The following is a 23,605-nucleotide window of genomic DNA, read 5'->3' as shown; positions in this document are numbered from 1 at the left end:
CTACAAATTCTCTGAGGTACAAATTAGAGACTTGGAGAGCTGTTCATTGTGAGTAGTTTTTGTAAGTTTTTATATTAGTTGTCAACATTTTATAATTGGAAGAATTCCCATAAAGGTCTGGATTTCCTGCTTTTCCTGAAAAAAATAAAAGACCGAGCAATCTTGGGGTCTACATTTCTGCAGAGTAAGCCTTGGTCTGTTTCTGCTCGCCTGTTTCAGTCAGTTGTGCTCCCTGCCTGGCCCTGAAGGCATCCAAATAATTGCCCCTGTGGTGCATGATTCTTAACCTGTCTTGGGTTTTCTAGATCACGGGAGGTTTATGCTTAAAGCCTCCTCCACTTATGACATCTTTTTAAAAAAATAGCCACTTTATTAAGGTATGATTGACATATGAAAAGCTATACATATTTAATATATACAACTTAATGAGTTTAGAGCTAAGTATACACTTGTGAAACCCTCATAATTTATGCCATAAACCTATCCATCACTTCCCGAAATTTATTCCTGCCTTTTTATTTATTTATTACTATTATTGTTGCTATTGATGTGATAAGAACACTTAAAAGATATACTCCCTTAGCAAACTTTTAGATCTACAATAGAGTATTGTTAACTCTAGGCACTAAGCTATACAATAGATCTCTAGAATTTATTCATCTTGCATAAGTCCCACATCCACTTGATGGGGTTTCTTTCCATATAGCTTATGGATAACTGCTGCCATGGAAATTCCATTTGAAACACTTAGGTTCTTAGAGTATGTTTGCAGTTCCCTCCCTGGGTGGAGTTTATTTTTACTGCGACAATTTCAGCTCTAGAAATTAACTTATTCATGTTTTTAATATTTAAAGAATTTCTTTCTTATATGAATCCTCGGGTGAGCAGGAAGACATGCACTCTGGCTAACATATCATTTTCATGCTCCTTATATCATATGGTTCATCCATCCCTTGGGGTGGGCTTTTATGAAATTCCCAGCCGGCATTAACGCAGATGGTGCAGGTCTACATAAAAGGGGCAGGAGAACCAAACATCACTTTCTTCATGTTGCATTCTGAAGAAAATCTGTGGTAGTACTAATGGGATTATAACATATACCTCCAAGAGTTTCATATATTCAGGCTGCTAAGTAAGTAGAATACAATTCACTTGTTGACTTAATTTTCTTAACACACTACCTATTTCCCAAAGCAATTTGAAATAACTAGCAATAAAATCTAAGATATAAAAATAAGCCATAAAAATGGGGAGATAAATTCATAAATACTAATATCCCTAGGAGATTAAAAGAAATGCACGCTTCTCCTAACCATCTATGATTTGACTCTGAAGTTAAACCATCTGACCTGAAACCTAATGAATCTGTGATCCGTGTGGTCCAGGCCCTGAGAAAGATTGATTTAAAGAATTATTTAGCAGACAAAAAAAGCAATACAAAAAGAATTCCATTCTCCATGCTTACCTCTCAAAGACATGGAATGCTAAATCCCATCCTCTCTGACCTCTGCCCTTTCACTTGCCCTTTTCACTTGCTTACCCTCCCCACCTAAAGCCTCTCTTCCTCGCCCTTCCTCTTCAATTTACTCTTCCAGCTCCATCCAGTTACTTATTGTACAGATTGTCTAACCTTTATTTTTATGATTGACTCAGTTTTCAAAAGTCTTAGAGTCTAAGAGAGATCGTTCTGTACACATTTGTGCATCATTACACTTTATTCTCTCCATTTATCCAGCAAACTTAACAAATGCTTCTTATGTATTATGGTCTATGCTAGGGCCTGGGAAGAGAAAAGTGAAGTAGGCAGGCCTCTGAAATGCTTCCCAGTTAGCACAATGGGATGTGGAATGGGGAAAGTACCCCCATCCACACCCCCATGTACTCACCCCAGATAGCAACCGGGGTCTGGTACCCTTAGTGTTGACTGTGACATAAATGGTCTGCAACATACTGGAGGAGCTACTTTCTGTTGGAAGTTTTCTCTGCCTCCTGGCTAAAGGCCGCTTTCAGCAAAGCTCTCCTGAGGTGGCTGTCATGTATAGGGCTGTAGGCACTCTCACTCAGAGAAGGGTAGAGGTCCTCACACAGAAAGTCAGAAACAAGCCACAGGTGGATAGTGCCAAGCATGTAACCACAAACACACACAATTCAAAGCTGCTTAAAAACCAGGAGGCACAAAGCAATCAGGGAGAAATCCTCTAATGCCCTGATGGAATGTCCTGTAATGCTCCTCACTCTCTCCTTCCAATGTGTACAAAATATACAGAAATAAAATCAAAGTGTTCTTTCCCTAATCAGTACACAGAATGGTTGAACAAGCTCTGGGCAAAACTGTTTTTGTGGGGAACATTCAGTCTTTTGTGGTCTGTTTCAGTTCAGCAGGCACTAGGGAGACAGGAACCTAGGAAAGTGTGGGGAGATTCCAGGGGCCCTCTGGAATGAATTCTGCCAGACTTTGGTGTGTGTGGTGAGTGTAAATACTCCTCCCTGCTCACACTCTGAGCTGCCAAACAGAAGACAGGGCCTCAAGGAAGCTTGCGGTGTGGTGTGTCCAAACACGAGTCTGCCAGTGAAGTTACTGGCTTTAGGACTTCAACAGCCTTGGGCTTGGGAGCCACAGTAATTCATGCATGATAAAGCTTCTCACTTACTAGCTGTGTGACCTTGGGCAAGTTGCCTTGCTTCTCTGTGCCTTGGCTACTTCATCTGTAAAATAACTATCTCTCAGGGTAGTCACAAGAATTAAATGATTCATGTGGAAATAAGATTGTCAGTTAAAGTGCAAGAGGTTCAGCTATATTTGAACTTCAAATAAAAAACAAATACTTTTTTTTTAGTGTTGAATGGGTCCCAAATATTGCATGGACATAAATGTATTTTTCACTTGCTAAATCTACAGCTCCAGATGGAAAGCTCATAGAAGAGCACCTGGCACTTAGTAAATGCTCATTAAGTGTCAGATGTTACATTCTGTTATTGTTATCTTTGAGGCTGAATTAATTACTTTGGAGTTTGGTTTTTAGGAGATTGTTCTTAGTTTTGAGTCTGGCCAACCACTGGAGTTAAATCAGGAGGGTCTCACCTTTCTGGTCATGGAGCCACAGAGCACCTCCCCTGGGCATCTGACCACACAAGCTCTAGTGGTCTTGTAATCAGTGACTTTCAGAGAAGCCCATCTCCAAAGTCACTTTTGCCTGGCTCTACTTCCTCTCTTACCATCTGCTTCTCAGACCAAATAGAGATACCCTTTGTGGGTTACAGACACAAGAAGCAAAGGGGCAAATGTGGGTAAAGGAGAGTGACAGTTTCTTGGACCTACTATGTGTGGGTCCCTGTCAAGACACTTCTAGTATGTTTCCTTACCTCATCCTCTCTAGCAATTGTGCAAATGAACTTAAGGATATCCAAATACAAATTGGGGATGATAATGCCTCCTGATATCATCAAATTGTGAAGAGGAAGGTGAAGGCCCTGAGCATGGAATAGGTGATGGATGCATTTCTTTTCTCTCTTTCTTCTCCTTTAATCCCTACTTTGCCAATGAAAAAACAGACTTGTACAGAGCTGTACAACTGGTAAATAGTGGGAAGGACTACGCACCAGGCCTGTTGGCCTTTCCACTCCACCATGCTACTTTTACAGTTGTTTCCCCTGGTCTTTGGTCTCACCTCCCCTCATTCCTGGTATGTGCAGGACATTCTGACACTCTTCCATTATTCTTCTAAGCTGCCCCCTCCCTCACAAACCCCTTCCTCCAGGAAGCCCTCCAGCCAGTACAAGTTAGAACACATAGCTGGAGGAAAGATACCCTTACCTTCTCATGGGCCCAGCCTCCCTAGGGGTCCATTTCCTTCCCTGGAGTCAGCCAAGTGCTGGGGGCCTGGGCCGTCTCCCCACAATCTCACCCTATAATAAGCCAGCAGGTCACATTTTGTTCTCTTTAAATAAACCTTATAGAAACATTTAAATGTTTATTTCACTCATAAATTCCCAGGAATGCGCAACAGTTTCCTAACTGCCTGGGTGCAGGGATAAATATAGGCCAGTGTCAGAGACGGGAATATTATCTTCCTTTCCCCAATGTCACATGACTAGGCCTGGACTAGATGGCTCTAAGCAACAGCCCCAGCCCCAGCCCTTGCTGGGCTGGGGAGTTTAGCTCCTGCACTTGGGCCCTGGCAGATAGCCTAGGAGAGAAGGACCCTATTAGAAGCCAGTGTGAGGCAATAAAGCTGGGGAACCTGAGCTGGAATCCCACCTGATGACCTTGGGCACTTTACTTAACTTTTCAGAGTTTCATATTCTCAAACATTACATGGAGATAATAACCCCTATTTTCCAGGCTTGTTTTAAGGATTAGACAAGATAAAGCAATAATGATGCTGCTGCTGATTGTGAGAGTCGTGGTGGAGGTGGGGCTCTCTGGTGGCTGTATCTCCAGGCCCCTCTCTCATAGCCTAGAGGTGGCTGTATCTACAGATCCCTCTGTAGAGAGGGGTCCTAGCCACAAAGAGAAGTTGGTGCTCTTGTCATAGGATAAAAGGACTCTGGGGACTCACGAGAAAATGATTATTCCAGCAGCAAGTCCTAAGAGCATGGGAGAGAGCAGAAATGCCTCTGCTGAAGTCTGCTGGACATGGGGCTCCTCCCTGCCAAGCACTGAGGACCAGTTCCTGGCTCTCCTAAAGCTCCCCAGTGCCCACCCTGTGAATTCCCCCTGTGCACCCAGTACCTGCCTTGCCTCTGGTAAACTCTCTTTCCTGGCATTGTCCACTCTATTCCTAGAAGCCAGGTATCAACAACCACTAGATTATCCTGCCTTTTTCATCACTGTTTTCACTCTCATGCCAACAGACACCTGGAGTGTGGAAATACATGCAATGCCTATTAGTCTAATTCAGTGGAGAGTGTATCACCCAGCCAGTCATTTATTCATCATCATCTTCTATCCTCTCCTCTTCCCTCTTTTTCCCATGTGCCTCCATTTCTTCCTCTCTCCAATCCTGGCATTTAATCAGCCAGCCAATTATCTACCCAACCTGTCACATATCCATCCATCCATCCATCCATCCATCCATCCATCCACCTGCCCATCTATCCATTCATCCATCCTTCCTCGAGCTCCCAACACATACTAGAGCCTATGCTGAGAACTGGAGATACACACATAAAAGACACAACCCTTGACCTAAGTAGCTTATGTACAGATGGACAGGGGAATCAGAGAAACAAAAAATAAGCTACTTCTTTCCTCACTATAGGAACTAAAGACAAATAATTTTAATATATATTTCTGTCATTCTCTAATAATCAACATTTCCAAACATTTTCTGCTTTCTCTTAGGTACTTCCAAAGCTACAATCTCACAGTTCTTACTCTGTGACCAGAATTACTAGAAGCCATCCTGGTGGAACTGTTCTCTTGGCCTTTCCAAGTTTCTTTTCCATAAAGTATAGGGCATCAAGCAACTGCTACCCCTGCCCCCATGCCTGGGGCCATTGGTGTCCATGACACAGGCTTTACTGCTGGGTATGGCCAAGAAAGGAGGCAAAGCTGACAGAAACACTTTAGCAGGAAAATCAGGTTTGAATCTCTACTCAACCACAACACAACTATGTGGCCTTTGACAATTATTTACCCTCACAGAGACACAGTTTCTTCATCTATAAAATAAAGATAATAATAATATCTACCCCGAGGGAATGAGACCATATGGCAGGTGCCCAATAGATGGCTCCAATATCTTGTACATCAGATCTTAATGTTTTACTGATAATTCATTTGAAGATTTTTCATTGAAGATTTTAATTGAGGCTGCTCTTGGAAAAGGTAGTAAGTGGATAAATTCAAAATCCTAGATTAGGGATCCCTGGGTGGCGCAGTGGTTTGGCGCCTGCCTTTGGCCCAGGGCGCGATCCTGGAGACCTGGGATCGAGTCCCACGTCGGGCTCCCAGTGCATGGAGCCTGCTTCTCCCTCTGCCTGTGTCTCTGCCTCTCTCTCTCATGCTCTGTGTCTCTCATGAATAAATAAATAAAATCTTTAAAAAAAAAATCCTAGATTAGACATTCAAGGTATTGGTCAGTTTCTAGTGTTTGGATTGTACTTACTTACAGTTTTCTTATCTGTAATATGGAATAATAATCATACCTACTTCCTAGAGTTGTTGTGAGCTACTGCATATAAAGTGCTTAGAGTTAAAAAACCTTCTATATAGAAGTCTATAGTAGTCCATTAGTAGTTAAGTTTTTCGAGAGTCAAAAATTATATGGATTTTCAACTGTGCAGGGGGTTTGGTGTCCCTAACTCCTGCATTGTTCAAGGTCAACTATATTGAGTAAATTCAATTCTATATTTATTGGGAGCCTATCACATGTAAGTGAATAGTTATCCCTTTCTTGTGTACTCAAACTCTGTTGCAGTATACTGGGGAATTTTCTGGACTAGAAAGAAGAAAAAGAATTCTAGCCTTGTTTCTTCAGTTTATACCCATGAGGCAGTAGAATCTTGCTGCATCCTTGTTATGTCCTTTGGACAACTGACTTAACCTTCCCAAACCTTCATTTCCTAATCTATAAACTACATATAGTCACAGCTAATTTATAGGGCATTATGAAGGTTATCTGAGACAATGAATGTAAAGAGTTTATCCTAGAACATGGTAGGAGCCCCATGTTTAGCTTCTTTCCTGCATTTGGATATAATACCTAACTGCTCTGAACTTCTAGTCCCCTGGGGATGATGATCACTGTCCTCACAGTCAGGTTAGGGTATCAATCACAGTAATATATATAAAAACTTTTTGAAAACTGTTTTGTGCTATATTAGACTGAGAACCTATTATGAGCTGAGAACCTTGCTTGGCACTATATATATATATATATATATATTATTCTGGTAATTAAAGTCAAGTTGCCTGAGGTTTGATTCTAGGCTCAATGACTTAGTTGTATTAGCTAGTACACATTACTTTATTTTTCTGTGCTTCGAGTCTTCATCCCTAAATGGGGATAATAATAGTACCTATCCCACAGAGATATTCTGAAAATTAAATTAGATATAGTGTATAAAAAAACTAGCACAGTGGCTGGAATATAGTATAATTCCCTTAAAAGTTTACTGTTGTTAGAAGCTATTGCTGTAAGGCTCAGCTTACAGATGAGGAAACAGGCAAAATGAGTAACTCACCTCAGGTCCCACTCAGAGATATGAAGTCTAGCTCTTTCCACACTGCCACACTATCTATACCTTGCATCCCAAAGAAATAGAAGCATTTCCTGTCCTTTCCAGAACTTCTTGGCTGCTTAGAGAAGCTTGCTTGGTATTTTTCTCTCCTAAAAGGACAGCTGAGCAAACTCCGCTCTGGGTCCAGCCCACTGACTGATGGTGGTTAGCCAGGATGGGTTTCCTACTACACTGACACAAACAGGGAGAGAATTCCAGATTTGTCATGGCAGCAGCTACATAATCTCTAATTCTGAGCCAAAAGAGGAGGCCCAGCAGCTTTGTGGTCAGAGGTTCTAGGAGCTCCACAGCCAATCCCTTGCTTTTAGGGCCACACACAGAGGGCTGATTCTCCAGAGCACATTCCAACCTAATTTTCAGTTAATCAAAAATTGAAGGTGGGGATAGGGGTGGGAGCAGAGATGCCACTGGTTATTTGAGTGCTGCGGTGATATTAAGTCAACAGGATGCTTCTGTATAACAGGGTTAAACATCAATTTGTCTAAGGGATCAGAAAGTGCAGCACAAAGTAGGCACATAGGGAGATGTAGAGAGAGAGTAACTTGTGTGTGGCTGGAACCAGGAATTACATGGTGGTCTGTGTTTCTAGGAGTCCATGTACATCGGGTTGAGCTGTTTTATTGTCTGATGGCTAAAAAGGAATGAAGAAGGCATAGGCAGCACCCATGTCTCAGCAGGATGTGTGACATGAAGCTATATTTTCTGGCCCCATGGGCTCAGGCATCTGAGTGGATGGCAAGCAGAAGGAAGACACAGCAACACAAGCTGCAGTGCTTTGGAGTGTGCATGGCAGTGCATTTGCGGGGGCCCAGGTTGGCCATCTCAGACCAGGGCTTTGAAAGCACAGGACAGTGTCTCCCTAGCCTAGGCACCAAGGGATCTCATAGAGGGCCCCAGAGGCAAAGCTAACACTACTTAGTGCAGGGTAGAGACTTAGAGCGTAGGCTCTGGGGCCAGACTGCCTGAGTTCAAATCCTGGGCCTGCTACTTATGAGCTATATGATCTTGGAGGAAGGTACTTAACTTCTCTGTGCCTCAGCTTCCTCAGCTATGAAATGGAGATGATGATACCTACCTCATAAGGTTAACTGAAAATTAAATAAGTTAATGCAGTAGAATAGTACCTGGCATTAAGTGTTGTAGACAGTGGAGATGGGAGTGGGAGTTGGCCAGGGAATGGTGGAAGGGGATACTGGAACAGATGATGTGAATGATGTGAGGTCTGCTTATGAGCTCATATTGACCTGCACCTAGGGTCTTCCAGAAACCCCTGAAAGAGGATGGGGGTTGTCTGAGTGGAAACTAGAGCCAGCTGTTAGAGCTAACCTGAGCCTCTTTGCACCCTCAGGCTTGCAAGGCATTTCTGAGGAAGCCATGCTGTTCCAATGAGTCAGCTTTCTGATATGGTTGCTGGTCACAGGCCAGGAAATGGTTGATGTCCTGGTCTTGCTGCTTCTGGGGCCCAGAGCCAGGTGTGGTACTGCATGATTAGGAGATAGGTGGGTATGTCCCCAGAAGAGGGGTTTGGGAGCAAAGCCTGGAAGAGCTTATGGGAAGATGCATACACTGCCTTCCTGCATCTGTAGGTTTCCCCCCACTATAGGCAGTTGTGGAGGGCAAAACTGAGAGGGAGTCACAGGGAGGCAGTTGCAGCTTGACCAGCAAGCAGATCTGGCCAACTACAACACAGACTTCCTTGTGAGGTGAGGAGTTCCCCTGTATGGAGCTACTCCTGCAAACTCCCAAGACCCATCCCAGAAGACTCTGGTTCAATAGGCTTAGGCCTTGGCAGAGGAATCTGGGTTTAATAATCTTCCAGGTAACTGTTGGGGGGTGGGGTTCACACTGTGCAGAACTTTGCCTGCCCGGGAGGGGAGGGTCTTAGATGAGATCTAGTATCCCTTCTAGCTCTTAGCTCTGATAATCCGTCATTCTGTGTTCCTTTAAGGTGCCACGCTTGTGTCCTGACAACTTTTATTCCTATCAGAACCTCTTGGCTAGAAGCTCATTCCTTTGAGCCCCTCCTTGTTCTACGACCAACCCAGAAAACACACTTAGGACACAACCTCACAGAGTGCATTGTCCGGAAGTTTTACTTCTTTGTGGGTCTTGATTACAGCTTCTGATTAAGGACCTTGAGGATGTGTGTGGCGGCTGGGGGAGGGGTGTGCATGCAGAAAGAAAAACAGGATCTAGGTCTACAGCTTTTGTGTTTTTGTGCAAGAAGGCCTCAGCTAGTGTTCATGTCAGCAATGGGAAATGGGGGCTGGGGCTTGAGGAACTAGAAGTAGGGCTGGACCCGGGGGAGCTGTAAAATCAGAAGGATGCTCTGGTTCTTTGCCTGCTTCACAGAGTGGGAGTTCACACGGTACTGGGAATTTCAGCCAAATCCTCCTAGCCAACCCTGCTTCCCTGGCTGCCCAGCTTCCGCTGCTCCCAGGGACTTGGGCTCCAGCCCCTGGAGGCTCCAGTCCTGCTCACAAAGCCTGACCTTTCCCTGAGGCTGTAGCTGCCTAAGAAGCCCAATGTAGGTTGTCTGATGGGTGCAAAGAGGGAGGTGCTCTTCACTGACGATGCCCATGGGCTTCTGGAGAACTCATGGAGGCCCAGTGCCAGTCAGTAAGGGCAGAGAATAAAAAGATACTGAATCTGATGTAGCCTTTAGTCTGCAGTCTAACCTGCCCCACTCTCATGGTTCCTCAGGCCAAAAAAGGTACTAGAGAGCTAGGCTAACCTAAGTCTAGAAGGCAGCCACTGACACTTGCCTTGAGGAAGAGATGAGGAACCAAAGGCACAAAAAAGTTAACAGACTCACACAAGGTCTTTTGGCCAGGATGTGGAGGAGACCGGTTTGGTCTGACTCCAGAGTCCACAATCTTAAATCCTATGCTAATAATCCTCCCTTATAGGACCTGGGCATCCTGGCTCCAGCTCACCTGAAGTCTTCATGGGTCATTCTCCTGCTGGGCTCCAGCAATACAAAGGCTATTAGTACCACAAACACTCCCTTTATTGTCTTGACTTCCCACAAGCGCAGAGATAGAATTGTGGCGTTTGAAGGACCTTCAGAGATCATGGGGGTCCACCTCCTCATGTTACAGAAGTCTGGTTCTGGTTCAAGGTCACAAGGAGAGTGAGCTTGTGGAAAGCTGGAATCTGGAGCTCCTGCTGTTCAGTGAGGGCTCTCTGACCCTGAACTATGTGATTAGCTCATGGATCCCCCCTGGGTTGGTCGCCTGGAAACTCACGCTCACCTCTGACCCAGTGGAGCTGCACCTAGGTGTGATTTGAAGTTGTTATGGTCAGAAGGGTCAGCAGGCGTTTTTGCTATCTTGTATTTAGTCTCCTGAGGAGAAAGCTTACAGGTTCTTTTAAGTAGAGAGGCGAGATGATGAACTAAAGGTAAACTAAACTCAGTGTAAAAGGATCTTTTCTCTAAGGATGGAGTTGCAGCTTTGCCAATCTATTTTAATTTTTTTAGGAACAGTTGTATTCTTGAAGAGCATGGCCTGATAGCTGTCTGGGGGAGCTAGCTAAGATTCGGGAAGGGCCATGGTAAAAAGGAACCCAGGGCTAGGGAGTAAGGATGCTAAGGGAAGCCATGACTGAGGAGAGGGAGCAGTCACATTTGAATCCAGATGTGGATGTTTCACTTTATGCTGTTATTCCCTTCTTTAATCTCCAAACTTTTAGTGGATTAACACATTTTTTTTTTTTTTGGCTACAACTTACAGTCCACTATTACCAGTGATTTAAGGGAATTGTCCACACTTGGTTAGGAGCAATAGTAGAAAAGGAGCAGCAGCAGAGCCCCCAGTTTGGGGAAGACCAGACATCACCCATAGAAGAGCAGAGAAGCAATCTAGAACCACCAAAAGCAACTGAAAATCAGGACCTACCAGGCCCATGACATTCCTGGAAGAAAGGTTCAATAAAACACTGAGCTGGCTGCCTGTGGCCAAATGGATGGAGGCTTGGCTCACTGCCACTTAGAAATTCAAGGGCTCACCAAGTCTGCCAAATTCTGCAATATCTCAATCCCACGAGTTTGGGATAGAGAAATACAAGAAGCCATTCTTTTCTAAGTATTTACTATCTGAGTTCCCACAGTTATGACGTGCAAGAAAACAAATGTCATCCTAACATGAAAATGTTCACTGAGAATCTGCCCGCTTACCAAATTAATGCTCAGTCATACATTCTTCCTTCACTTCACAAGTGTCTGTCCCTTCTGGATGAGGTCAGTTTCAGTGTAATGGGGTGGTGCAAACCAAGTGCAAGTTCAGGAAATCAAAGAAAACAGTGTTGGAAAACTTCACATGCAGGGTCTGGGCCAGTGAAGAGCAGATGGAGCTAGAGCAGCTAACGAAGAAAAAATTACAAGGATGATGCAAGATGAGTTCTTTATGAGAAAATGATTTGCATATTGGAGGATCGATAGAGGTCCTTGGGAAAATGAATGAGGCCCTTAAATATTTCAATACATAATCTCTTAACAGAGGTGCTATAAAGTAAAATGTGAAGGATGGGGCTTATGTGAACAGATCATCATGTTGGTATAAAGAATAAATATACCAACGCCAAAATCAACACAATTCTTTGTTCCTTCTAAAAAAGTAGCATATAATCAATTTTTTGTTGTATGTATACATGAATTAATTTGATTTCATAATTTCATTTGTATAATACAATCCCAATGAGACCCTTTAAATTCATTTCTTTTATCATTTCTCTTATTTATAATACAATTCTCCTGAAAATCTTCTCCACTATTTTGATCTTCATTTTAAGGGGGCTCAGTTTAAATGGCCTTTTGCTGATAAGAACAACCCTGACATGATGAGGCCCTTTGTGCTTACAGTTCTCCTCCAAGTCTTTCTCCATTCTAGGAGGGCACTTACAGGGTTGGGGGGTTGGACTTTCCAGGAGACCTCAGTAAGACACAGCCTAGGAGGGTCTGCTCTCAGGATATGTGGGGCCTTGGCCAATTCAAATGAACTCTGGGTATTTATTCCTCAGTGTCGCAGCTATATACCTTCCCCAGGTGCCCACTGCAGCTTGCACAGGCTGTCAGCAAACCCTCTGGCCAGGCTGAGCATTGTGGCATCAGCCCAGGGCACTTGGTTTGGCCCCGGCCAGGCTAACTGCAGGCAAAGAGGGGGCACTTACTTGGCCGGTGGGGCTCTGGGCTGCCTGTGGCTCTCCAGGGGGCTCCTCATCCTCGGGAATGTGGGGCATGGCAGCCTCCTGGCAGGAGTGGCCGCGTGTGCCTGGAACCGCCGCAGCGTCAACCCCAAAGATGCTCCAAGAGGCCTGGGCTCCGCAGGCTGAGGAGACGCCAAAAGGACAAGTCAAATCCACTCCCATCCCTGACCCAGGCTGGGTTCCATTTCCAGGAGCCATGAGCCACAGAAAAAGCCTGCTTGACTTTGCATCAATACCAGAGGTTGGACTAGGCTAGGAGAGGGCATTTGGAATTGCATTTCCTCCTGTTCATTTTCTCTGTTTACAAAGTCAGAGATGACCTTAGAGATTTTGCATCTAATTTGGTCCTTACAGTAAACACAGCTATCCCAGAAGGGAGAAAAGTGCTTCGAACTCTTCAAAGCCATAGTGAATAGAGGACACTCCATTGGGATCAGATTTGTACTTGTGTGTCATTTATTGAGCACCTACTACATGCCAGGAACTGTCCTAGAAGCATTTCCAACATCATTTAATTTAATCACCATGATGACCTCTGATGCAGGCATTGATATTCACATTTTATAGAAGAGAGAATGGCTTCAGAGAATGGCAGCCATTTGCCAAAATCATATAAAGAACCAAGTATTTGAATCCAGATCTTCCTAATTTTGAGGCCAGGGCTCTTTGCACTGTACCACACAGCCTTCCTTGCCTGGGTTGAGAAATTGGAGAATGTTTCTTGACTTTCTACCCCATGGCTGACCTCATGTTCTTCAACTGCTTTTCTGACCCTCCATATGGGGCTCTCTCACCTGAGGACAAGCCTCACTAGGCCTGTGATTCTGGAGGTTCAGCCAGGGTGGATCTTTTGTACCCTGTGCAGTACCTACCCCAAACAACCTTTCATTGTTTCCCCAGAAAACAGGCTTACCCTGTCTCATGGTGTAGCAGCTTTGAGGCCCAGCTGGAATTGACCCAGTCAGCTTAATCTTATTCATCTCACCACAGTGTTTGGTTCAGGGATAGAAAATAGGTCCAGTGTAAACCAATGAGCACACTGCAGTGTTCTAGGACCCAGGTGCTTTATCTTGCTCTGGGTGGTAGAATACACAGATGGAAGACTTGGTGCTGCTGGTACCATTTTGTTTCTGTTTGGAAATCCATACTGAGGATAAATCTGACATATAGAGGAGGAAGTAGACCCAAGACACTTGCAGAAAAAAAAAGAAGGTAGACCCTTGATTAAATTTCACCTGAAGCCTGAATTCTTTCTGAACTAGCCAGTTGCATGAACAATGATTTTTTTTACTATTTTAAGTCCATTTGGGTTGGGTTTACTTATAACTACTAATTTGTAACTACTTATACTAAGTTATAACTACTAACTAGTGCTACTTATAACTACTAACTATTCTTTCATATTTCTCATCAATCAAGAGGCCTAGGACCATGATCTATCCAACAGACCTGAACAAATGGACCTGGCTCCTCTGCTTACTCTTAGAAAAGTCCAATAATGTCAGGCTTCAATCTGGAGAGGCAAGATAGTAAGGTAGAAAGAACACGGGCCTTGGAAACTTACACTTGGATTTGAGTCCCCACTCTCCCACTCACTGGCTGTGTATGGCCTTGAACATTAGCTTCACCTCTGAGCCTCACTTTCCTTGTCAGAGGAACAGAGGAACATGCTTCCCATGCAGGAATGTTCTAAGGATGAAATTATATAAAGCACCAAGCACAGAGTAGGTGCTCACAGAGGCCACAGGCATGCTGGTCTGCAGCCCAGGAAGCTTAACCAGAGTCCAAAGGCCACTACCTAACCTCTTCTCCCACTAAACTCCTCCAGGTCCCCTTCCCCTAATTGGGAGAAGAAGCCTTCAGAGATCTGTGGAACCAGCAACCAGCCTGATTCAGGGATTCCCAACTTCAACTTCAGAGATTCCCTGAAGTTGCTGCTCTGCTAGTCAGCAGACGAAAACCACCAGACATAGACCCTGCCCTCAGCCACAGCCAGGGCACTACTGGGACACACAAAAGAAAACAAAGAACACTGTCATTTACTGGGTACCTACTATGTCCTAGGTCCTATGTGTGATGCTGACTGCAGGAGGCAGCAGGAGATATTCAGGAAGCCCTAGCACCTCCCAAGATACTAGATACTCTTCTGGTGCCACAGAGAAGGCCCGAGGGCCAGAGAGCTGTGGGCAGGCCCAGATCAGATATCAGCCATAACTCTGACAGATGCTTCCACTCAACACACACACCTTGGACTGAGCTCCCTGAGGAGGGATTTATCATGGATAACTAGAAGATTAATCAAAAAATGCTTGTTGGTGCTTGCTTTGGCAGCACATATACATTTAAAAAAAAAAAAAAAGCTTGTTGATTTGTGTTTAAAGAACTAGAGAATTTTAGCCATTGGGTTTGGTCATTATGACCACCATCTTTTATCAGTCTCTGCAGTGGAAAGGTAGCCCCATTCAGCTCTTAAACAATTGACTTCTGCTAGCCAACTCAAGAGGTCTCATCTCAAATAGGAAATCTGAACTGAATCATTCATTTGTTCACCACACTGAATTTACATGTGCTCTTTCAGCCCCTGTGCTAGGTGCTGGTGACTTAAAGATGATGAAGATGTGGTCTTGGCTCTCAAGGAGCACAGAGTCCAATGGTGGGAGGCAGTGTGAAAACAGTATAACTGTTAGAACTTCAAAAGTGAGAAGTGGCAGGATCTCAGAAAGGGCTCCCTAACTATGGAAACTGAGACAGGTAAGATACAGTTTTAGACTAGATTCCATGTTAGAAATGGTGTTTGAGCTGAGCCATGAATACTAAATGTTGAGAATTTCTCTGAACAGAATAGCTAGAAGGAAAGGTGACACAGGAAGACAGAAGCCCTACTGGACAGATTTAACCTGGCTCCTGGGAATGAGAACTATAGGGCCAGGGCATACTATGTCTCTCATCTCAGTTGCCATATGGACGAAATAAGCATCATTAATTTCATATGGATGAAATTAATCTCTGTGATTAATTTCTATCACCTTTACTTGGATTTCAACAGTAATGATATCAGTGGTGCTGGGCAAAGTATATGGTCACAGTGGTTGACAGTAGCAAAAGAGTATCCACAAACCCCAAATCTACCAGGAAAGTTGGTGCACTTGCCTAGAAACTTAAGTGATGATGGATATATGTGCAGGTCCAGCCTGTTTAAGAGTAATATGGTTCCCAAAACATGGGAGGTAACAGTTCTACCTTCCTTTCTGCCTTAATCTATACAAAATGTATTGCACTCTGAGTGCTAAGGATTCAGACAAATTGCGTTATGTTCCAAAAAGAGGAAGCAGTATGCAGGAAGCAAGAATTTGTCTTTAAAGAACTAAAGATCTTTAGCCTAAAGAAGAGATGGTGCAGGGAAAAATAAAATCGCTTCTTAGATATTATAAAGTCATTCTTGTAGTTCTATTGTCCCCAAAGGATAAGTGCATGACCAATGAATGAAAGGTCAGATCAAGGCAAGGAAAACCTTTCTAGTGTTTGGAACCATCTGAGATGAAACAAGCTACTCTTTAAAGCAATGAACTCCGTATTCCTGGGAGAGTTCCAGCAAAGACTGGGGCAATGGTCACAGGATTCTTAACCCACTCCAGGGGCCATTTTCAACCCTAGGAGTCTCTGAAATCCTGGACTCTTCCTAGTCACAACAAACCACAAATGTAATGGTCCGATCTCATAGGATTCCGGGATCATGGTATCCCAAAGTCACATAAAACATGTCTCATTTTCTGACTCTCCACTTTCTTTCCTCCACCTCTTGCTTCTCAAGAAAGATCTTAAGTCAGTCCCTGGGTCAGAAAGCAAAGCAAAGCAAAACAAAACGAATTAAGTCAGACAAGCACTAAGAGATCTCAGCTGCTGCAGGACAAAGCAGAGTGGAGGCTGGCTGTGGTCCCACACTGGACGAGACAGTACCCTGAGCTTCTCAGGGGGAGCCCCAGCAGCCCTGCCTGCCGAGGCTATTCCCACGCTGCTCCAGCCCTATTCGCTTTCTCTGTCATCCATTATTATAAACTCACTGCTTAAAATAGCAAGGTAACAGCAGAGTCCCTCCCCCAGGGTGACATCTGGGTTCTGCTGGAACTTGTGGGCACATGAACCTTGCATCTATCACAGCAAAGTTAGGAATATAATCTGCAGGAAATGGTGATCTAGAGCACCGACCCATAAAAGGAAAAAATATTTAGTAATATTCGGTCTCTGAACCACTCCTTCTTTAACCCATTTTCAGGGCCCTTCTAAACCTCTTTAGCCTACTCAGTAACGGGTTATGTCAGTCATTGACAAGAGCCAGTCAGCTCTTTAGATTCCATTCATTCTGTCCCCAGCCAGTGCTTAACCATATAGTTTGGCCCATTTTACAGGAAGGAAAACTGAGGTACACAGGAGGGCAACAACTGGGTCCAGTAACCTTTGTATCTGCTGTAAATTATCTAAGCCTCTGCTGGGATAACTCTCCAATCATTTGTATAACTGACAAGGCCAAAAGTCTCTAATCCATATTTAAATATTTTATCTGCCTTTGGCCATGCTCATGAAAGAAAGCAAACTAGTAAGCTTCTCTTCATTCTCTCATTCATCAAATATTTCTAGTTTGCCTAGTGAGCGTCAAATACCACACTAGGTGGATTTCAAGTGCTATCTTGTTTAACCTCTGTAACATGGCTTTTATTATTTCCATTTTACATATTAAGGAACTAAGGATTAGAGAGGTTCAGTAACTTGCTCAAGATCCCATAGCTAATAAGTGCCAGGCCAAGGATTATAATGCACACAAATATGACCCCAAAACCAGTACCTCCCCACTCTGCACCTCTGCCTCCTTTGCTGGGAGTTTCACTAAAATGCAGTAGAACCCAGCATAGGACCCTGACCCAAAGAGAACTGGAATGTGCATTCCTTAATGGGGCCATGGGTGGTGGTAGGGCAGGGCAGAGTGAGCAGCAGCTAGCAGAAGTCTTATGAGGGTAAAAATGTGGGCTCACAGTTTGAGGTGGCAAGACATCTGTCAGGCTATCCATTCACCCACATGCCTTCTGACTCTTCCATTCATACAACTGTCCATTAGTTTGTTCTTTGAAATGTTCACCCCAGAAAGTTCCACACTTGTTAGATCAGCTGAACAGGCTCTGCCCCCTGGAAAAGCCACTGTAGGGCCCTGTGGGCTGCACAGAGAGGGCAGGAGGGCAGTAGAGGACTACTCCGATGGAGTGGCCTTTCAAACATAGGCATGCCCACCCACAGCGAGCAGCACACCTCATCCTGCACCCCTCAGCCAGTGGGAGGGGGCACTGGCTTCCTGTGGGGGTTCCCTGTGTCCCTGCAAGCATTATCAGGGCTCATGATGTAGCAAGGAACTTTACCCAAACCTCATAAATACTAAACTCATCATTAATATTATTAGTACCGTTTAACAAATGAGGAAACAGAGCCCCGAAGACACCCAAAGTCAAAAAACCCGTGAGGTTTGTCTGACTCCCCAGTCCCCAACTGGGCAAGCCCGCTGGGTTATGAGTGGTGGTCTTGGCAAGCAGTGACCTCTCACAATGGCCCCAAGGATGCCTCTCCCAAAGCCTTTCAACCAGCACAAGGGAAACCAAATCCCTCTCTGAACCACAGTGTCTAAGAAGCACAGTCAACAAGCTAAGTGGCTCTCACATTTTCTTTGTTAATCTTTGGGTGTCCAGGGAAGAGTCAGAAGCCCTTCTGGGAAAAAACGGGTTAACCCAGACTCTACTGACCTTTCTGGAGTGACTCAGAATTCTCAGAAGGGAGTTTTTTTGTTCTTCCAGCTTTGAATTTTTGCTTTCATTTTAGCAACACAAAGAATTTGAAAGAGATTAGGTTGCTATTAATACCACTAGTCTATCTCTAGATGAAGAATTTGATGAAGGGAATTGTTTGGGGTGACTGCACACACATCTCTCTCAGTCCCTCTGCAAATTCAGAGTATGATGGGGTGGGGGGTGGGCACTGGAAATCAGCCAGTCTTGCCTCCTGCTCCAATCTTACAGGCCCAGACAGGCACAAAGCCATATATTTGTGAGTGAGGGGCTGTCAGAGAGGGTCCCAGAATCCCTATTCCCCAGCTTTCTGCCTCTAATTTTGAAGAGCTTGCTTTTGGTAAATGATAAACAAATGTGTCCACACTGTGAAAGCAGGCATCCCTTGGCAGTGCCTCCCAATCTTCCTCCTTCTTGTGGTCACTCTCATGGGAGAGAGAGGATGCTCCCTGGTCCCCATTCTCACCCCAGGGCAGTCCTGGATACACTTGGAAAATCTGGGGCATCAGAGATCAGTTTAGAGTGCTGAGAGGCACTTCTCTGGGTCCCTGGGCCTGGACAACTGCAGAGCTGGATCCTAGATCCCATGGGCAAGCCTGAGCAGGCCTCAACTCAGGAGAACGCCATCCTGTTTCCTAACCTTGGGATGCTGCAAGAGGTCTTTGGAACTTAGAAGATTGGGTTCTAATTCTCTTCTGCCTCTTCCCTGCTGGATTTAGCCTCCCTTGACCTTTGTTTCTTCATCTGTAAAATGGAGACCCTTTTAGGGTCGTTGTGAGGATTAACTTAGGGAATACATGCAAAATGCTGGCACATAGTATGTACTCAGTGAGTTCCTTTCCCACTCTCTGAATAGGGCAGCTGAGTTCTCTGAGCCATGGCATCATCAAAATCCAACTAGGCCCAGACAGTCTGCTGTTCATCCTGGATAGCAGAGTTCCAGCTTTGTCTCTTGCAGGTAAAGGAGATATATTCCTGGCCAGGACTTCTCTGTACAAACAAGTAGATAAAAGGCCATCAGACATGATTGGAATTAAACCTATCAGGGGCTATGCACTCTGACAGTTATCTTGTTGACAGTTACTCTGCTATTGGGCAGCCAGTAGCGGGAGCCAGTGGGGTTAGAGAGAGTGGGTACAGTACTGTGGTCATCCCAGATCTATGCTGTGGTCAGTCCCAATTTTACATTGTGGTCAGCTATTGGTCAATGCCATGGCCATCTCAAATCTATTTTGTGGTCATCCCAAGTGTATGCTGTGGTCAGCCCTAGATCTTTGCTGTGGTCAGTCCCAGGGGAGAAAGGGTGGGGTATAGAAAGGCAAAAGAAAGAAGCAACAGAGAGGGTAAGATCAGGAGCTAGAATAGACTTCCCAGTGACTTCTTGCCTGCAACACAATCCCTCTGGTCCAGGGGCTGGGACTATAGGGGCTGCAGTCTGGCAGTGCTGCAGGGAGGCTGGTCCTGAGCACTTCCTAACACCCCCTGGGATCTGCACCCTCTGGCCTGAGGATCTTTTATAGGTTCTGTTAGCTGGGGGTGTCTTCCTCCCCTAATTCAGAACCCATTCCAGATCTGGGAGTGAACCAGCTTCTGCTCAGACCAATGCCAGGACCATACTCAGGAGGAGAGGCTGAGCCAGCCCCAATAAGAAGAGTGCAAGAATCGACACCCACTGTGCTCAGCAGGGGGCTGGAGTAGGGGACACAAGAGGTAGCTGAAATAGTAACTGACCCCTCTCTTCCCCTCACACTTGTTTTTCCCCCATTGTCTCCACAAACTTGGCGTCCATTCTGTGCTCATTGCCTCAGGGAGGGGTGTAGCAGCAGGGGGTAGAGAAAAGGGAGTCTGTCTCTGCCTTGTATGTGGTGAAGGGCTAGCCCTTAGGGAAATGGAGAGGGTTCAGGGTACAGAAAAGAAATTTGGGGAAAGCATCCTAAGTAACAGTAAGTCTTCCCCACCCCCAGGACTAGTAAAAGATTATGGGCCAAGGGAAAGACAGGAGAGGCCAAGTAGAAGCAATGAGAGTATGGACCCTGGTGAGGCACCAGAAAAAAGCCTGTGCCCTGCTTCCCTGGAGAGATGGGGGGGAAAGTCCTGAACTCTAAATGCAGAGAAGTCTTGGGTCCCGTTTCCCCGACAGAACCCTGAGGGAAAGACCGCAAAGAGAGGAAATGGCTGTTTGGAATTACTTGATAGACAAGGGCTTCAGACAGCCTCCCGAGACTCCTCTCATCCTGGGGGTGGGTGGATGAGGGAGGGGGCAGGGGGCACATGGCACAGTTATTTCTGTACAGCCAGCAGCAGAGTTGCCAGACTTGAAGGTGCCTTGAGAAGGCTGATTCAGAGGTCATCTACTGACCAATGACTCACAGAAAGCATGGCAGACATCTTGTCAAATGGCTCGGGATAGATATCCGGCATCCTCCTCACCCCAACTCTCTGGCACTCGGGAAGCTTCTTGGACCTTGGATGCCATTTTGGAGGAAGAGGGTTGGTGAATCCCTGAAATTCCTGGGATCAGGTTCTAGGTCCCCTAAAAAATGGTCAAGCCAAAGCCAGACCTCCTTCCAGCCCAGCCCACCCCCCAGCCATGACAGGAAGTCAGCCAAAGCATCTCCCCAGGTTTCCTCTCCAGCTTGTTCACTTCAGCAATTCTTTTTTAAGAATAAGTCCACTTGAAAAAAATTTTCTCTTCTTGGAAATATGTGCAATTGCTCAATCGGAGGCAGTTCAAAGGCACTGGAAACAGCAGAAAAGTATCTGAGCCTCCCATTTAGCTCCTAGCAGAAATAAATCTTGCCCAGTTCTCTTTGTTCCAGGCCGCCCGGCAGCTTCTTCCCTGAGTCACTCACTCCAGGGTGACATGAATCATCATCCTGGGGTCAAGGACCACACGGTTTTCCCTGGGTCTGTGTGGCTGACCAGGGCACTGAGGGGCCATCAGGAAGCATGGAGGACCAAGAACCTCCTCCTGGGTCCTGGGCCTGGCTCTGCCCTTCCAGATGTGTGACCCTGGGGAGTCCCTCAGCCTGTATGACAAGGAGGTAGATTTGTAGTTCTTCCAACTTGTACTTTCTTGGAACTTCTCCAGTGGTACGCTAATTGTCAAGAATTTTGTGAGCTGGTTGTTAAACACAGACATCATTAAAAAACTGAATTACAGCTTTTGTTCAGTAGAAGTATCACAGCCAATGAGGTTTTCCAAGGTGTGATTATTACTAACTTACTGTGATTATTGTAACTTAAGAATTCTGTTCAACTTAATTCTTAAGTTACAATAAAGTTACACTAAAAATAGAACACCGACAATAATCACATCCTAATTATTTTACTATATTTTATTGTTACCTCTACTTTTGAGATGATTTAGTTCTCTGTATCTGTGTGGGAGAAACAACATATAATGACGTGCTACTGTGCATCTCTTTCCAACTTCACGTTCAGTGATGTCCAGTTAGTAGCCTGAAATTGGTTATGATGCCACGGAAATCAGCAAATCAGAAAATGCTACATATCAAGCCCCTTTTCCCAAAAGAGCCAGCTGTTAAACATTTACCAGCACACCACCAACCCTCTCAGTCTTGGGCTCAGCTCCTTATCCCTGCCAGAGAGCAGAAGGAATGCAGGTGACTTTAATATCACCCCACGATAGCAGAGTTACAGAGATTCAATTGCCAGTTATCTTTGCACAATGCTTCTTAGGTGTACCATGTCCCAAACAAGATCCATCATTTCTTCCCCTCCCCAGCCCTGCCTTCTCCCAAGCCCACTCCTCTTTATCTCTGGTCTGGCCCTTTCCAACCACTCTCTACAAGATGCCAGCGAAATCTCTCTAACACACAAGTTGGATTATCCTGCCCTTCTTATGGAACACAGAGTGTGGCAGGCCAGGGAGTACAGGTGCCATCTAATGAGAGCAATTACTATTCAGTTCTGAGGCCATAAAAATTATGTAGGAGGCCAAGCCCTGCTTCATGCAGAAGCAGCCATGCCTCTGACAATGTCGTCAATCCGAACCCAGCACAAGATTTGGTAGCAAGCATGAGATGTGGTACGGTGAAAATAGCAGAGGTTTGGACGTGAAATAGGCCAGGTTCCAGCATGGCTCTGGCCCTTGCATCTCAATGACCCTTGACAAAGCAGTGAGTGTTCTCCGGGATCAGGCTGTCATTTGGAAAATGGGGCTAAGATACTTCTTTCAAAGGGTTGTGATGAGATTCTAATAAAATAAGGCATGTATGCAGCACATAGTAGATACTTAAGAAATGTTCTTTTACTCACCTCTGAGAAAAAGAATATTGATTAAAAAGTCACTTTGTGCAGTACAAGCCTTCACTTACAACCTAGGTATACTCCTTCCTATGTACTTTACAGGCTTGGTTTTCTGGTTTGCCAGCTCTGGGAAGTCCAGAAGGTTAAAACCCAAATGTTAAAGTGGGTATCTTCAAATAGGAATTAGGAATAAAATTAATTTTACATTTTTAAAATATTTATACCTATATTTTTTTCATTTTTTTCCCCCACAATGAGCATGATTTACTTGCATAATAAATTATGGGGTTGCTAAAGGGAAAAAAGAGTCTCTTTGATGTCCTGAAAAATTACTTAGAGAGGATAGTTATGCATAATGCATATGCATATCATGCATAATGATAATCATGCATTACCTAGGCATTATTGATTCTCATTTCAGCATGTGCTTGTCTGAACTTTTCTGTGGATGCTCCTGTCTGGAATTCCCTGGCCAATTCTTGTTCATCCTTTAGTACTCTGTTCAAATGTCACTTCTACCAGGAAGCCTGCCCTGACTCCCTCTTCTGATGTCACTCATCTGGACTCTGACAGGCCCCTGTTTTCCTTTGCCTTGTGGCTCTTCGCCTTGTCTTATATTCATTTGTTTACTGCCCAGGCAGTTCTCAGCCTTTTTTCTACCCAATCCCCCTAAGGCATATGACAAATTTCTATTAACTAACAGAGCATAAATCTCAGGGTGCAGAAGCGTGAATTGTCCTCCAGTGAACTCTGATGAGGCCCTCCATTGGGCACACTGTCCCCACCACCCTCTTTCTTCCCCCTTCTCAGCCACACTTCATTAAGAATCATGTCCTAAACAGTATACTCCTTGACGGCAGGGCCAGCATAAAATTCATCTGCCAGGATTTCTTGAATAGATGAATAAGTGAATGAATGAATGAATGAATGAATGAATGAATGAAAGAGAGAGAGAGAGCAGAAGAAAATGTGTCACAGACTCTGATACAGAGTAGTTAAGAGTTCAAACCCTGGGGTTTCAGGAAGCCTAGGGAAGTCAAATGGCCCCTCCAGGGCTG

At 44.8% G+C, this 23,605-nt stretch overlaps 1 protein-coding gene across 4 annotated transcripts in view; it reads right to left on the bottom strand.

Annotated features, from left to right (window-relative positions):
• The window catches only part of IRAG1 (inositol 1,4,5-triphosphate receptor associated 1), a 161,387-nt gene that overhangs the window by 66,468 nt on the left and 71,314 nt on the right, over positions 1-23,605 (bottom strand). For 3 of the 4 annotated variants that reach the window (XM_055317897.1, XM_055317899.1, XM_055317898.1), the window contains exon 2: positions 12,415-12,572. The exons of the other annotated variant lie outside the window; for it this stretch is intronic. In XM_055317897.1, coding sequence (XP_055173872.1) covers positions 12,415-12,572 — 158 coding nt within the window. The remainder of the gene's footprint in view (positions 1-12,414; positions 12,573-23,605) is intronic. 4 annotated transcript variants of the gene reach the window in all.

The sequence above is a fragment of the Nyctereutes procyonoides genome, unplaced genomic scaffold, assembly GCF_905146905.1.
Source record: "Nyctereutes procyonoides isolate TBG_1078 unplaced genomic scaffold, NYPRO_anot_genome, whole genome shotgun sequence".
Taxonomy (NCBI): Eukaryota; Metazoa; Chordata; class Mammalia; order Carnivora; family Canidae; genus Nyctereutes; species Nyctereutes procyonoides.
The sequence above is the reverse complement of the archived record's forward strand: the minus strand, read 5'-3'. Positions and strand labels throughout refer to the sequence as shown.